The sequence below is a fragment of the Macaca mulatta genome, chromosome 15 (assembly GCF_049350105.2).
Source record: "Macaca mulatta isolate MMU2019108-1 chromosome 15, T2T-MMU8v2.0, whole genome shotgun sequence".
Classification (NCBI taxonomy): domain Eukaryota; kingdom Metazoa; phylum Chordata; class Mammalia; order Primates; family Cercopithecidae; genus Macaca; species Macaca mulatta.
This window is the reverse complement of record NC_133420.1, coordinates 21339746-21357070: the sequence shown is the minus strand read 5'-3', so window position 1 is coordinate 21357070 and position 17325 is coordinate 21339746. Positions and strand designations below refer to the sequence as shown.

The following is a 17325-nucleotide window of genomic DNA, read 5'->3' as shown; positions in this document are numbered from 1 at the left end:
AGAGGTTTTCATAATACTGTCTATTCTTGTTTGGTATTTGCAGTCTATTCACCCGTCCCTCTGAGGATTTAATTACAAACTGGGTTCTCTGTCCTGAGCCAGCACTGCTTCCCCCTATTCTCTGTGCTTCCTTCAAGCTCCCTTTTTTCTATTTTGGGCCCTTCTGTCATGTCTGAGCCTGTCCCCAGTGCCTGGTGACCCTTTGTTGTGCGTTGGGATTTAAGATGAAGGCACCAGCTCATGGGCTGGAGCCCTGTGGGTGGGGGGCCTGCTGGCTGGTGTGCTACACAGTGGGGCAGACGAGCAGGGAGCTGGCTCAGGGATCATGGGCTGGTCCACCCTGGCGCTCTCCAGAGACAAAGCCCTCAGTGTCCAGTGTTCAGGGGAGGCGGCTGGAAGCAAGAAGGAGGCTAAGCGCGGGTGGCAGGGAGGGGCCTGCCATTGCCATTCAGTGTGCACGCATGGTTACTCAGTTACCCTCGTTTCCCCTCTGAATTGCACCTCCTCCCCCACCTCCTCCCTACCTCCAACCTCCTTCCCCACCTGCCGGTGTTCTAGAGTCCTGAGCCCGTGCTGGGTTCCTTTCTGCAGAAAATACACCTGAAATGGGGGTGGGCACCTGGGAGTCTAACCACTTTGTTTATGAACTTGTTTCAGCCCACCCAGTTCAGCTCTAAACTTGCGCTTGCTGCCCCGCCCCTACCCCAGTGGTGTCTGGTGATTCTGGATCCTCAGCCTCTGCTCAGTATCAGCTCCCATGGGCCCCTTAGGTCACAACCCCTCCACTGGCTAAATGCCTTGCCTTCCGCGTTCCGCAGCGCCAGGCCTTTGTGCTGCCTCTCCCGTTTCGCCCTTCGTTGTGGAGGCTTCTGCACTCTCCATTTGATTGTTGGTTTAGAAGAATCCTGGCAGGAAGAGAGATAAACCATGTGTACAGTCCGCCACTGCCTAGCCCCGGGGCCTTCCTGCTCCCCCTGAGAGGCGGCTCCTACTCCCGGGGAAGAAATGCTAGGAGAGAGGTTGTGAGAATGTGTGAGTGTGAGTGTGCAAGAGCATGTGCGTGCGTGCACGTGTGCACATGTGTATGTGAGGCCCTGTAACAGACTCTGAAGGTTCTGCAGTCAGCAGACATTGAATTGTCTTGGGAACAAGGCAGCAAACACACAAGATAACCAAAAGAGTAGGTGGCCTCCGTGCTGAAATGGCTGTGTGCCTCAGAGTGGTGATTTTGAAGGGGATTCACTCAGCTCAATGGATGAAATCCTGGAAATTTCATTTGAAAAACTTCCCATGACCTTACTCGGGTAGCTGGCAGGGTATGTGGCTTTCACACTGCCCTGATTGCAGAGTGGACTCGTTCATTTATCTTTTCAACAAGGTTTGATGGAACCCATCCGTATCAGGCATTGTGCTTGGCACAGGGGGTAAAATGGCAAGCAGAACAGGCACTGCCGTTGTCCTTGTGAAGCTTATAGTCCAGGCTGGGATAGCAGGGGGAGGGCAGATGTTCCTCGTACAACTATATCATTTGTGTTTGGAAAGACCAGATTTGGTCCCAGAGATTGGCGCTGAGCCCCAGGACAACTGAGGACTTTTTGAACCCTGATGTGGCCTGACATCACTTTCAAGGCTTGGTTCGCCGGAGCAGATGCCCTCTTTTTTGGTTTAAAAACATTAGCACTGTCTTTGGAGTGCTCATGCACTAAGGCGGGCACTTCGCATGTTCGTGGTCTCCTGTGTCCCTGGCAGTGATGCCCGCAGGGAAAGGCAGCATGTCCACTTTGCAGAGGAGGACAGGACTGGTTTAAGCTATTGGGTCTCAAGTTCAGGTCCACCTCTGAATTCCATGCTGCTCTTGCTGCACGCAAAGCATTTGGTCCTGTACCCCACACCCCACCTCCCCACAGCTTCCTGATGCTGGGACCTGAGGCTGACTGCTGAGTTCGTAAGCTTCTGCAGTGCCACCAGGAGGGCGTGGGCACCGTCAGGTAGACCCTGCCTTGAGTCAGGTATGAGAGCTCCTCTTGGCACTGTGACTTCAGCCCATAGATAGATCATTTATCTTGCAGATCATTAGCTCTCCTGACTTGGGATGGGAAGAATTTAGGTTATTAGGCACCTTTATGTGACTGGGCTGGGGAGAAGCCTCTGGGTACATCTTGTTGCTGTAGGGAAGACAGGCCACAAATACCCTCCTTGTTCCACCAGGGCCACCTTCCCAGTGCTCTCAAGGAGCCAGGAACTCACATCTCACTCCTCATCCAGTACCTGGTCCTGTGGGTCCCTGAACCATCCAGACCTCCGGGATCGTTCCAGAGCCCTTCTCTGCCCAACACCGCCTTCCTTGGAGGTTAGGGGAGGTTCTCTCTCTCCCTCTCTCTCTCATTCTTCCCACCTTACCTCCCTGGGCCCCTCATTATACCTTTACACATTTCCACCTCATCGCAAATGAGTTGTGGCCCAGGTCAAAGCTGGGCCTTTGGTCATCCTTTTTTAATGCTTCGCAGACAAGGACTGGGGGGCTCTAACTGCCCAAACGGTGAAGCGTGGGCTCAAACAGAGGGGCCCACACTGCCAGCTTCCCCCATTACATTTTCATTTCTCACTCCGAAAAAGGACAGCTCTAGCAGTGTGGTGGGTGGGGAGAACCATCACTGGCAAGTCCTGGAGACCTTTCTAGCCTTAGGTTAGAATGCACACCACCCCTCCATGGCATTTCCAGATATCCAAACAAGCCGTTCTAGACTCCCTTGTCTCTTGGAAGGTTAAAGACACAGCTCCCTCTCTTCCAAGGCAGCTTGTGGCTCCACAGCCTTGGAGTGTCCTGCAGTTTCTGGTTTTGAAGGTTTTTTAGAAAGTATGCATTTATTATAGAGAGACCGTGTAGGTCCCTTTATTCCCTTTGTTTAGCGCATCTTTTATTTTTACATTTTAGTGGTTCTGAAATTGGGATGCATCGTAAAACAGATGCATGTGTTTGGATGTGGTACTATGCCTTTTTTGTGTGAAGGGGCATTCCCCAAATGACTGCATCCTAGAATTGAGGAAATCCAGTAAAAAGTGCATTGGGAGACAAAAATCTTTCAAAACATGGAATCCATGCGAGAAAATGAGCATACAGGGTCCTTGGTATGTAGGAGCTGGGACCACTGCCTTAAATCTCATGTTTCCCTAGAAACTGTATGTGTGACCATTATGGGAAAAAATGCTCACAAGGCCTGACCCCCATTCCATCCTGTTTCTATCTGTGGGGGTGACATACTTGGAGCAAATAGTTCCTAAAATTATCCCCATACCATTCCTCCTTCAGCTTTCAGGTCAAATATATTTGCATCTTTATCATAAGGGCCTTTCTTTTCCTGTTGTTACATTTGCTAATTTACAATTGTTTGGTTTGAAAAACAAGGATTTTTTTTTTTCTTTTGCCTCCTGGCCTTTTGGTTTTTCTGAGGCAGCCTCAGAAAGCGTGGCTGTGGTGGGCTCCAGGAATGTCCTGGGGAGCCTGAGCCCACTGGGCTGGGGTCCTGGCTCCCGCCTCTGCCTTGAGCGTGTGACAGGCAGAGGCCATCCATGTGCCGTGGGGCCCGCGTAGAGCCTGCAGTCAGTGTGCAGGATGGGGCTGAATCAGGGCAGTTTTGTGTGAAGAATGGAGGCACTTCCAGCAGTTTGTCAGGATGGGCAGGAGCTTGTCAGGTCAAGGACTGGATCCCAAAGTCTAAAGCTCAAAAGGACAACCCAGAAGGAGTCAGAAAGTGAACTGCTCAGAGACCTCCTGCAGAGTTTATCCCAAAACAGTCGCTGCTCCTCAGTCTTCCTGGATGCTCCCCTTTGCGGTGCTTGAAGGAAAGTGTGCAAGGTTGATTCATACTCTCACAGGGAGGCTGAGTCAGAAAGCAGACCAAGCCCTGACCAGCGATTCACAGAGCAGTCTGGAAAGAAACAGGAAGAAAGCACCACCTTCTTCTAGCCTTCTCCTCCTCCTCTCCATCTCCTTTGCACTCTCTCCCACAAAGCCTGGTCTTTCATGTCAATATCCCCCAGCCCAGCCCCAGTCTAGGTCACAAGGGCTTCGATACTCAGATCAAGTCTGGCTGGCGTCATTCTCAGACACTTCCTAGTAGAGAATTTCTACAGCTGCAGATGAGAAAATGACTTCTTATTGAGACTAGAAACAGGGAACCCAGTGAGTCTTGTTTTGTTTTTCTATATCCCGATCCAGTTTCTGACTTTGAACACCACCCTCAGGCTTGTACCGAGAGGACGCAGGGTGGAGTGAAATGTCTCCGCCCTCCCTCCCACCCAGCCCCAAGGAGAATCCCATTGACTGAAGCACCCAGCTGGCCCCAGGGCCCTAGAGCAGGAGGCTGTGTCACCCTCTCCATGGGCAGCGCCCCCACAGGTGGCTCATCACACCCACTGGGCTCCTTTCTTCACCCTGCCCCATCCCCCCCACCGCCCCCGAGTAAGTGGTAATAGCCACTTAATGTGCTGACTTAGCCAATCCCTTTTTGGTCCATTACGACAAAAGTTGCTCTTTTCTCATTAGAGCCATTTCTGTCAGGGTGTCTTTAATCAATGGCTTCCCCAGGGACAGTATTTTTAGAAGTTGTATTTTTCACACTCTCCCTTTTCCCCTTTTGGAAAATCTCATCCCAGTGCCTAGTGAAATGAACTAATGGGATGCCGGGAGATCCCAGGCTGGTGTTAATTGGAACAGGCACGAAAGAAGTGGCCCACGCACACCTTCGGTTCCTTCCTGCCTTACCTGCGATCCTTTTCTCTGTCTCTCCGGTGTAGGTTGCACAGACAGCAGATGGTGTGGATGCTGACCTCTGGAAAGACGGCTTATTTAAATCCAAGGTTACCAGATACCTGTGTTTCACAAGATCATTTTCCAAAGAAAATGTAAGTCTAGTTGTAGTTTCCATTTGCTGAGTGAGCACAAGTAATTTACACTCCTGTTTGGAATTTCCTCATTTTGTTGTTGTTGTGGTTTATTTTCATTGCCATATTAATTTATCTGTGGTTTTAGTGAACTGGGTAGAATCGGCAGCCAGCACTGTGTTTCATTTATTAACAGTATTATTAACCACGTACCCAAGTGTACCGTGAATTCCATTCAATTGTGTTCTCAAAAGGAAACCAGGAAATTTCTCTCCCAGCTCTCATTTGCCTACCTTTCCTCCAAGCAACAAATCACAGGATAGTGCGGCAGTGAGAATTCTCCGGTGGAGCGGGATTTAATGCTGGCCAGCAAAGGCAGCCTGGCTCCGGGAGGGTCCCTGTGACCCCACCCCATCCACAGACATCATGCCTTTGCTTCCACAGTGACGTTTCCTCTCTGAGTCTCTGTGTGACATATTGCATTTCATTATTTTTGTAGGTAAGTATCCACTCATGCAGATTTCTCTTACTATGGTTTTTTTCTTTTTTTTTAAAGTACTCGCACCTGTAAATTAGGAAACTTTAAAGACACCTACTAAGGTTTGTTTTTTGTTTTTTTTTTTTTTTTTTAAACATCTAATAAGGTATTTTAATAGATGGCTTAGAAAAAAAGGAAATAGTTTTGGTGAGTATCTACTCTGTACAAGGCCTGCCCTGGGCACCTCATTCTGTCCCCAGATAATCTCTACAAGTGGAAGTTCCTTTCCATTGAAGAAACCAAGATCCAAGAGGTGACGTGCTTGTTCGAGGTTACTTCTCTTCCCCAGCCCCAAATAGGGAGGAGTTGGGATTTTCATTTTCAGGGCTAACATTTTATTTTTGGCCACATGTTATTGTCTCTTTGTCATGTAAATTTTATTTTGGGGAATATTTTTATTGATTTATTTATATAAATTATATTATAAAAGTAATATTTATTTGCAGTTAAAAAAAAAACTGAACCCAGACAACAAACATACTCATTCAACAGCATGAAAGGGGGAAAGCGTTAGTCCTCCTCTCTGCCACCTGGCCCCGCAGGCCCGGGGTCCCATCACAGGGTCCTTGCATGTCCCCTTGGTGTTTTCTGAATGTCGGCCATCATGTGGCTCTCCGGCTTGTACTCTTTTCTGCCACCTATTCCTGTTGTTTGTGGTTAATTCTTGGGTAGGAGAATTATTCTGAACAGGACTGGGAGAAAAGTCGTTGCTTTATTTTTTTCCCCTAATCACAAGAGCAATATATGCTCATCGTAAAGTACAGAGTTTATAATGGAGAAGGGGAAGATCTTGACACAAAAGTCTGGAAGTCTTTTCAGTTCAGGCTTTTCAGTGTATTTTAAATACCAGGAAGGTGGCAGGGCTAAAGAATGGACAAGGGCACTATGAGCTTATAATGAGTCCCTGCAGGTCCCCCAGCTCACTGAGCAGCCTGAGGCACCCAGGAGAGGGCTGAAGGCTGAGTAGAAGCTTCAGTTAAAAATGAGTAGAGGCTGAAGAGGCTTCAGTTAAAACTGGCCTGAGGACAGCCATGATCTCTGTGATCATTTTTTGTTTTTGTTTTCATTGCATGAAATCAAAAACACTACGGGGTGTTGGTACCTAGGCTAGCAGAGTCCCTGCATCCCTTGGAGTGGGGACAGTGACAGGTCTGAATGTGACAAAGAGAAGTCACTGGGGCTTGTTAGCATTGAGTGTCATGGGTAAGTGTATTAAGGAAAACCCATTGATTTTGTCAACATGTGTTGAACATTAAAAAGATTTTTCTTGGGTGTGATGAAGGGATATAAGAAGAGGACAAGGGCAGTGTGAAAAGCCTCTATCTCGCTTTCGAAGCAGTATAGGAGATAGGTGCATGGTGCATACTGTTTTTGGAAAAAGAATGAATGGATCCAATAGTGGGATCCAAACGATCGAGTTCCAGCAGTTGGCAGGGGCCCACCTGCCAGCTCAGGAGTGGAGGAGGAATTGGAATATTTTAATCTGTTACAGCCAGTCTATGCTGGCCCTGTAGTCCAAACCAAGACTTTGCAGAGCATCATTTTTTACAGCTGTAAAGGAGGGATGTGGGATCTCAAGACTGGACAGATTCTTAATTAGGTGACTTGAGACTCCCAAGGTAGGAGTTTTGGGAGACTCCTTTGGAACCTAAATTCCTTTCCCCCAATAATGCTATTAATACAGAAACCTGGCTTTGGAGTGACATTGCTTCCTGGGGAAGGATCGAGATTAATTGCACTTTTCATGCCCTGTACTTTCTGCATTACCTGTAATAATAATGTACATAGATTAGGTAGGGAGGATATTAAACAGAAGGATTTATGAACATTTGAATATTAAGTTGGTTATCTGTGGCTACCTTAAATGCAAGGTTGTCAAAAATAATTACAGTATACTAGCAAATACTGGCTACCAGAGACAATATAAATACCCTGAGTCAGTGCATATTGGGCTTTTGGCATGAATCATTTGCTCAACAAGGATTGGGAATACGTTCTTCATATTTATGAGGAGGAAATGAAAGAGAGCACAGATGGGGGAGGGGAGAGGAACAGGCAAAATTAATGGTGTCGCAGACCCACTGTATTAAACCCAGTACAGTGGCAGCCCCGTGTAAGGAGCGACCACACTTGGGCTGTGGGGAGCTCTGACAGTGCAGCCTCCCATTTTGTATGCATGCAAGGTTTTTTTATGCTTTGTTTTTAATGGCCACACCACTGATGTTCAGGTTTTATGATCAGGGACATTTGTAGAGTGTGTGGAGGGTGAGGTCACTAAGTGGTTTGCAGTTGACTTCTGTAAAACCCAACTTGTCAAGTAGAAGACATTTGAGAAGGATATTGATGAATGCCCATCCATCTGCGGGGCAGGAAAACATGCCTAGTTGTTAATTTCTCAATGCAGAAAGCAGTGATGACATGGAAAAGCAACTGCCATGAAAAAAAATTATGATAGATTAGACCAGGCGATTCTGAAAGCAGCTGATGTTTGCAAGTTAGGTTAACAGTTCAAACCCTTCCTACACGGTCAGAGATTTATTCTGTGTTCTGAGGGTCCCACTTACCACTCCCTAGCCTGCACTGTACATTGCCTTCCCGAGGCCCAGCTACCTGGAATATCAGAATATCAAATTGTTGGCAAATGTGATAGTTCTGAGAGGAAGAAACGATTTCCTGATGACTGTGCCATAAAAACACTAGTCATAGGTTACACTTGCTACTTTGACCTTCCTATTTAAATTCTAATAATTTGTTTCATTTGTGTACTTTTGGTTCATAATATTTATTAGTGTATATCAATACTTTTGATATTTTTAATCATATAGTTTAGATTTGACATCTCAGCAAACCCAACTTGATATATGTGTGTGTGTGTGTGTGTGTGTGTATCTATATATGTATACACACACACACACACATATGAAACGAAGTCTCCCTGTCAGCCAGACTGGAGTGCAATGGCACAATCTCAGTTCACTGCAGCCTCCACCTCCTGGGTTCAAGTAATTCTCCTACCTCAGCCTCCCAAGTAACTGGGACTATAGGCACCTACCACCACACCCAGCTAATTTTTGTATTTTTTAAAGTAGAGACAGGGTTTCACCATGTTGCTCAGGCTGGTATCAAACTTCTGACTTCAAATGATCCACCTGCCTCGGCTTCCCAAAGTGCTAGGATTACAGGCATGAGCCACCATGCCTGGCCGATTTTTTTTTTGTTTGTTTTGTTTTTGAGACAGTGTCTCACTCTATTGCCCAGGCTGAAGTACAGTGACATGATCTTGGCTCACTGCAGCCTCAACCTCCCAGGCTCCAACAATCCTCCTACTTCAGTTTCCTAAGTAGCTGGGACAACATGCATGAGTGCCACCACACCCAGTCAATTTTTTTAATTTGTAGAGATGGGGTTTCGCCATGTTTCCCAGGCTTGTCTCAAACTCTTGAACTCAAGCTACCCGCCCACTTTGGCCTCCCAAAGTGTTGGGATTACAGGCGTGAGCAACAGCACCCGGACTCCAGTTTGATTTCTGACTCTGGCCTGGTTGAAAAATGTGTACCCGAAATTAATTTATTCAGCAAGTAATTACTGAGCACCTGTTGTGTGGCAAAATCCATGCTAGGCTTGTATTTATAGTAGGAACAGAGATAGTTTTGGTCTTCATGGTTCTTAAACTCTAGAAGCAAGACAGATATTAAGAAAATAACCCCACAAATTGATAGGGAGGGAAAAAGAGAGTGCCAAGAGGGAACATACACAGTTTAGATGATAAGAACTCCCTGCTTGGCTTTCAGAGACATGGCACAGTGCAGGTGGAGGTGGGATCTTGGCTCCCATGTGCAGAGATGGAGGTAGCAGCCCTTCTTCTCTAAGCAAGATGGAACAACAGCCTCAGAAGTTGCTGTCCAGGGCAGAGTGATGGCTGACCAACTAGATGCTTGTCCAAGGATGCTGAACAAGTAAACGGAGAGCATGCTCACACTGGGCTTTGGGGATGAGGCACTTCTGCAAAATGGGCACGTGGAGTGCATTGCTAGTATCCTAACAGGAGAGATTTGGGATTTGAGCCCATCATTCTTTCCTTAACTGGCTCTGACTAGAGAGGGGGAACCAAGCTGCAAATTACTCTGAAGATTTTAATGAAATCTCCAAAGTGCCCCCACATATTTAAGTTGTAGGGTAGATATCTTTAGAGCTCATTTCCAGCTTGAAATGCGCGCTGCAAGTGCCGGCGTGTTTGCAAAGAATTCTCTCTCGCAATTACAGAATGTGTACCGTCTTCGAAAGATATTTGTACACCAGTTACAGAAACTGCGCACTGTGGACCCCATATACTACCACTAAATAGAAACTTTAGGAGGCCCTTGTGCATGTCATTTTAGAAGACATGTAATATTGAGGCAGCAGGACTTTCACTCTGTGTTAGTTTATGATTCTTGGGATTTTGTAAAATGTATCTAGCAACTGAAATGTGTGTCAGTATGCAGACTGGTGATCATTTAGGAGTGTGATTGGTTCCCTATTAGGTTTAGATGCATCTCTGTCCTACGAGTGCCTCAGGAATTTGCTCTTCCTAAAACCTCCTGGCCTTGAGATCTGATGCTCAGGGCTGAGTGGCAGCCTGGTCCCGGGACGTGTGTGCACAGCTGCCCTCTGCTGGGTTATGTCTAAAGCATCTCCTGGGTTGCTCCTGCCTCACCAAGGCTGTGTCTGAGTGAGTGGCTTTGAGGTTCTGCAGATAAAACTCCTTCCCGGGGGCCACACGAGTCCCTGTGTAACCACTGGGGAACATTAAGTGTCACCTACTCTAATTAACCTGCTGTCATAAAGCTGCACGAGTCATTGTGTTAAATATGCATCTTGAAGCCAAAATGGCAAAGCCACCACAGGCATGTTCAGATTAATAGTCTGTATCTCTTTTCTTTCTTCCCAAGAGTCATCTGGGGAACGTGTTAGTAGATATGAAGCTCATTGACATCAAGGACACACTGCCTGTGGGCTTCATCCCAATTCAGGAGACAGTGGACACACGTGAGTCATCCTTTAGTAGCACTCATCACAATGAGGGTTTTCTTCCTCCAGATATATTTCTAGGTGTTTTTTTATGTGCATTTTTCTTCAGAAACATTTTTGGAGGTCTTACTGCATGCCCATGAACAAACCCTGCTGCTTTTGATGTGTGTCTGGCTGGGTTCTCCAAGGAGTTTGCAGAGCATTCTGGGTAGCGGCATGTAAATGAGCAGAACGTCCCTTTCTTTTAGAATGGTGCTCCCTGCTGAATGGACTCACTGGGGAACGGAATGGTGAAACTGGATATAGTTTCTCTTTAGTCCTTCCTCTGGTGTTGCTGAAGCCAAGCTTGGCACAAGACCCAGAAGGAAGCAGAAAGAAAACAATCAAAAGACGCCCAGAGAACACAAAGCCAATAATGTGCCCATTTGGGCCCCATAGAGCAAACAAGAAAAGTGAGAATCAAAAAGACTGCAAATTAAAATTCATAGGTTCAGATTGGACTGAATATTCTGACCACTGAGCAGGTCCAAGCAGAAGTGAATCACTGAGGAATCGGCAGCGTCTTCAGGGTGCTGGAGCCCTTGGAGCTTCTTGACCCACACATGAGTTATTAAATGGTGCTGGAAAACCTCTGGCAATTCGGCTTCCTTGTTTTGGTGTAATTTAACTTACCTTGTTTCATTTTTAATCACTGGTCAGCCAACTTTATGATATCTACAACAGTGAAGTAGTGAATACAAAACAAATACAGAGAATCCTTTCATTATGACTCAGGGTATGTTTATTAAATTCTCTGTCTCATTTTCTGTCTCATACTTTATTCTCTCATAATTAGCCCACGTTGGTCCCACTATTTTTTGCTGTTTTCTTGCTAGCACTTCATATGATATGAACTAGAGTTTCTGTCTCTACACAGATCCCACCTAACTGTTATTTTCATGAAACCAGCAGACCCCATTGTATAGCATATTTTTATTTTCGTGATGGTCTCTTTACGTTTAGACATTGGATTGCTTTTTGTCATTTATGATTTTATGTATTACCTGATAATCATAAGAGCTGATACTTAGTGTGCATTTACTATGTGCTCACCCCTGTGATAAATGCTTTACCTCCCTGATTTCATTTCATCTTCAGAAGACCCCTCTTATGAGACGGGCATTATTATACCCATTTCAGATATGAGAAAAGTGAAGCACACTCACTCCTTAGGGATTAAAGAACTTAGCCAAGGTCACGCGTCTGGAACTGGAGGAATAACTAGAATGCTCACATACGTCTTACTCCAGCTACACTTTTTTTTTTTTTTTTGAGATGGAGTCTCGCTCTGCCGCCCAGGCTGGAGTACAGTGGCCGGATCTCAGCTCACTGCAAGCTCCGCCTCCTGGGTTTATGCCATTCTCCTGCCTCAGCCTCCCGAGTAGCTGGGACTACAGGTGCCTGCCACGTCGCCCGGCTAGTTTTTTGTATTTTTTAGTAGAGACGGGGTTTCACTGTGTTAGTCAGGATGGTCTCGATCTCCTGACCTCATGATCCGCCCGTCTCAGCCTCCCAAAGTGCTGGGATTACAGGCTTGAGCCACCGCGCCCGGCCTCCAGCTACACTTTTAACCACAGCACCACACTGGAAGAGCCTGTGTATAAGCACATTTTACAGATATGTTTTATATTAATGTATAGGGTTTTAAAAAATTAAGATATAACTCACTTACCATGCAATTCATCCATTGAACATGCACAGTTCAGTGACCTTTAGTAAAGGCAGAGTTGTGCAACCATTGTTGCACATTATATCACCCCCAAAACCCATTGTCAGGATAGCACCCCTGTACCCCTCAGCAATCACTCCCTTATTTCTCTCCAACCCTCACCTCCCCACTCCCTACCAGCCCTAGACAACCACTAATCTACTTTCTATATAGATTTGCCTATTCTGGGCATTTCATATGAATGGAATCATACAGTGTGTGGTCTTTTGTGACCAGCTTCTCTCTCTTAGCATAATGTTTTCAAGGTTGGCCCATGTTGCAGGATAGATCATTACTTTATTCCTTCTTATCGCCAAATAATATGACATATGGATATACCACATTTTGGTTATCCATTCAACTGATGGATATCTGGGTTGTTCGTACTTTTTGGCTGTTAGGAATGAGGCTGCTATGAACATTCGTGTACAAGTTTTCGTGTGGGCTTATGTTTTCGTTTCTGTTGGGTATCTACCTAGTCATGGAATTGCTGGGTCACACGGTAACTTGATATTTTTGAGGAACTACCAAATGGTATTTCAAAGGAGCTGCACCGTTTTTCTTCCCACCGGCAGTGTCCGTAGATTCCAGTTCCTCCACATCTTCACCAGCACTTTGTTATTGTCTGTCTTTTTGATTCTAGGCCCCTTAGTGGGTATGAAATGGAATCTCCTTGTGCTTTCCGTTTGCCCTTGTCTGATGGCAAATGACGTTGAGCGTCTTTTTATGTGCTTGTTGGCCATTTGCGTTATCTCCTCTGCTTAGGATCTACAGTCTTCTCAAAGACTTAGATCACTTTCCTCCTTTTCCCCTGTGTTTTTCAGTTTTAAAATTTGCACTGGTGTTCGTTCTTTGACAGTGAGTTGACTTCGAATGTCTTTATATTGATGTGCCGTGGAGCCGCAACGGGTTTTCCATTCTGCATTTCCCTCTTGGTTAGTTGGACCAGTTCACTGAGGCTCTGTCCTGTCTGGACTTGGGGACCAGCGGCTCTGGGGCCCAGGGGTCTTGGTTGGGAAGTTTCTCCCCTGTGACTGGGAGTGCACAGGTTGCTGCCCCAAGTGTGGACTCTGCGATCGGTCCTGGGCCCAATGCCAGGGGCCTTGTCACACAGGAGGGTGAGCAGCAGGGAGCCTCTTCATGTCCGGTTCTAGCAACATTTCCTGGAGGCTTTACCTGGGGGACAGAGGAGCCCAAGCTGACCATATAAGCCTTACAGTCAGCTCTGTATCATTGGAGAGTATTTAAGGCCCTGATTTTATAAAGTCAGCCAAAAACAGGAGACTCCTGTAATTCATTTAAAATATAGTTTGCTGTAATCCATATAGCACTGAAAAACTGGAAGACTGTTTGTTTTAGTAAAGTACTGTGTACTTTCTCTGTGTTCATTAGCATGACTGAACACATTTATATTGACTATGTATAATATGTTTACTTAAAATTAGGCCTGCTTAAGCATGTGTAATTAGTGGCTCCATCTCTTACCCCGAGTTTGCTGCAGACGGAGGAATGGAGCCAAGAGCAGTGTGGCAACAGCAAGTGAAACACCCGGCGTTAGTTTTCTTTGTGTAAAGGTCTCATCTTCTTCACGCCTTCTAAGGCCAATCTGATCAGCTGATAATCTTTGAAGGTGCAGAGTTGCTGTGAACAGCGCCCCCCATTCCCCAGGTTGCCGTCCCAAGTGTGGACTCTGAGGTTGGGTCTTGTCACACAGGAGGGTGGCAGCAGGGGCCTCTTCATTTCCAGTACTAGGTTCATTTCCTAGATGTTTAGCAATGTTTAGGGTCTGGATTCAGAACGTTGTTTCTCTCCGCTGGTAGATCTGCTCTAGCCCTCAGTTTCTGTGCCTGAGGAACGCACAAAGTTATCTGACTCTTCAAAAAACGACCCTACCCCCCTAAAAATATAATAACAAAAACAATTCCACTGATTTTCTTGTCCCCCTCCCCACTCCTGGCCCCTATAAGAACCCCCGGGCAGGGCTGTACTTCCCCTCATTCTGTTCCTCGATTTGAATGTGCTGTTGAATGTCTTACTTCCTGCCACAGAATTGCAAGGTCTTGAAACCCAATACCAAGTACGGGCATAAATTACACGCTAGAGGCTTACTTGCCAATAATGACAGTAAGATCCCACACAGCTCTTCTTTACTGAGCACTTACTGTGTGCCAGGCACTGGGCTAGGTGGATCATGCGTGTTGGCACAGTGCATCCAACCCACATCCCTGCGGGGTGGGTTTCATTAACGCCCTTTTACAATTTACCAAGACTCAGAGAAATTAAGTAACTTGCCTAAGGTCACAGTGCCAGAAAATGTTGGTGTTGGGATTTCAACCCAGGTCTGTCTAACTCGTGTATTAAATGGCTGCAGTTAGTTGAAACTCAGGCTTAAAAGCACAAACACACACACACCTCCCGTTGGTCAGCACTGGAGGTTGCTCAAGCACCAACTCCTTACTCTAAGGCTTGATAAGTAAGAGAAAAGAATCATGTGCTTATCCTTTTTTTTTCCTATACAAAATTTATTTCAGGGAGACCAAATAGTTGATGAAGGAAAGTTATTTTTTATATATAGAAGGATTCTAGCTAAAAAATGCAGAAGGAGGCTGGGCGCGGTGACTCACGCCTGTAATCCCAGCACTTTGGGAGGCCAAGGTGGGTGGATCATGAGGTCAGGAGTTTGAGACCAGCCTGACCAACATGGTGAAACCCCATCTCTACTAAAAATACAAAAATGAGCCAGGCATGGTGGCACGCATCTGTAATCCCAGCTACTCAGGAGGCCAAGGCAGGAGAATCACTCAAACCCGGCAGGTGGAGGTTGCAGTGAGCCAAGATCATGCCACTGCTCTCCAGCTTGGGTGACAGAATAAGACTCCATCTCAAAAAAAAATAAAAGAAAAAAAGCAGAAGGAATGACAGAGTTCAAAAATCACCATTGTGAACCTTTAATAAAGCATGGATCTTAGCAACAGTCGTCAGAGGGTGACAAAGTACTCAGAGGATGGCAGTTGGGGAACTGTATGACCGAGGGCCCAGGCCGACACCAGTAGAGCTCAACAAGAATGGCCCAGCCAGACTCCGGGCCTCACCATATGACAGCCTAGACTTACACGTGCCCCCGGACAGCGCGTGCATGTAAAAAACCTAACCTGAGTCTAATCAAGGCTTTAGCTCTGTCAGTCTACAGGAGGCACAGGGGAATGACCCGATTTCTCCAACCTGTCAGTGCCCTGGAGAAAAGGGAGCAGGAGTGGTTGCTCCAGAGTCAAATGGTCTGGGAGGCCTGACACCCAAAGGCAGTGCCTCAGCATCCTGGGGATCCGGATGCAGACAGACTGGAGAAGACGTGAATGTAGACTCTCTATTGGATGATACTCAGGAATTCTGTTCATTTTGTTAGGAATGGTGATGGCATGGTGGTCTTTAAAGAACAGTGACCTAGATGCCTACTGAGGTATTGGTGGCGACATGACGTGGTGTCGTCAGGGATTCATTTTAAATATCCAGCAAAGTTGCAGGGGTGGGAGGAGAGGAAACCAGCTTGTCCGTTGTGCACAGCATTGACACTGGGTGACGGGAACACGTGGATTCATTCCGCTGTTCTCTCTGCTTTGGGGTATGTTTGAAGATTTCTATGATAAAAAGCAGAAAAGAAAAGAAGTCCATGTGGTGAAATGTGTTAATGCTCAGGGCATCAGCGTGCAGGTTTCTGGTGGCTGAGCAGTGAGCAGATTGTGGTTGCGGCTCTTAGAAGCCACCCGGATTTACTGCAGGGTGTGTGGTCCCCTTCTCAGCAGGGGGTGTCTGGGTTGAGTCCTGCATGCAGAGCAGGGTGACTGCAGCCCCAGGGAAGGCAGGCGGCAGAGCCCAGCCCTTCTGTCTAGCAGCTTAGGTGACCTGCCACTTCTGCTGCCAGGAACAGGGTGTGGCGAGGGATGTGGTTTTCAGAATAGAGATGGTGGTATCTCTGGAAAACTCATACCTTTTCTGTTGTCCTTTCCTTCAGAGGAAGTGGCTTTTAGGAAGAAGAGGCTGTGCATTAAATTTATTCCACGGGATTCAACGGAAGCTGCAATTTGTGACATTCGGATCATGGGCCGGACCAAGCAGGCCCCACCTCAGTACACGTTTATCGGGTGAGTCTTAATGACAGGACTCAGCTGCTACTCTTTCATGAGCGCACTCAGGCCGCTCCAGGCAATGAGGCCCCAGAGATTTCCATGTGGCCCCCAGGCTCTCAGCCATGGGCCTCTGTCAGCCCAGTGCTCCTCACTGCCCTTCCTGCTCAGCTGCGGCCTCTCTGCGCCTGGGCTCGCACTGCTGACTCTACCTTAGGGCCTTTCCTCCCCTGCCCTTCTGCGCATTCAGCCTTGAAGCTCCTCTGGGTCCTTCCCCGACACCCTGTGATGCCACCAGCCTCAGCTCTCCACACTCGTTATTCCCCCTATAGGAAAGGTCACAGGGACCTATTTTGTACCGTGGGGCCAAGGTCACTGGATGTGGTCATGAGTGAGGCAAAGGCCCTGCTGTCACAGAGCTGATGTTCGAAAAGGGACAGACGAGCAATAAACGAGAAAATAAATGAGATAATTCCAGAGAGTGAAGACAGTGGAACACAATGATGGAGTGGGGGCCTCTTCCGTGAGGGGGTCAGGAAGGTGACACTTGAGCCTGAATGTCAGAAAACCAGCCATGCACAGATGTGAAGGCAGGGCCTTCGAGGCAGAGCAGAAGCAGAAGGAGAGAAGTGGGAATGAGCATGGTACGTTCTGGGAGCAGAACGCAGCCCCATACAGCTGGAAGAGCCAGGGAGAGTATTGGGACAAGGGCGAGGGTTGGCAGGACCTCCTAGGACATGGCCTGGAGTTTATTCCAAGCACACTGGAAAGCCAGTGGAGGGCTCCAAGTCAGGAAGAAACATAAATATTACACAGCTCCATGATAATTCCCCAGTAAGCAGAGAACTGCTGAGGCCTGGGCCCGTTTGTGTCTTGTTTCTCCAGTAGCCTCAGCCCTGAGCATGGGGCTGGCTCTGTTGCGGCTCCATAAATACTTAGTTCAGTGAAATCCCAGGGTTTCACTTAGGGCTCTGTTGATTGTAAGTGACAGGAAACCCAACCCACTTTGGCTTGAGCAAAAGAAA

The 17325-nt window shown here is 47.0% G+C and overlaps 1 protein-coding gene across 11 annotated transcripts in view; it reads left to right on the top strand.

Annotated features, from left to right (window-relative positions):
- MVB12B (multivesicular body subunit 12B) overlaps positions 1–17325 on the top strand; it is a 181442-nt gene that overhangs the window by 50166 nt on the left and 113951 nt on the right. For all 11 annotated transcript variants that reach the window (XM_015116818.3, XM_077967975.1, XM_077967968.1 and 8 more), the window contains 3 exons: positions 4798–4905; positions 10354–10450; positions 16189–16318. In XM_015116818.3, the coding sequence (XP_014972304.3) occupies positions 4798–4905; positions 10354–10450; positions 16189–16318 (335 nt within the window). The remainder of the gene's footprint in view (positions 1–4797; positions 4906–10353; positions 10451–16188; positions 16319–17325) is intronic.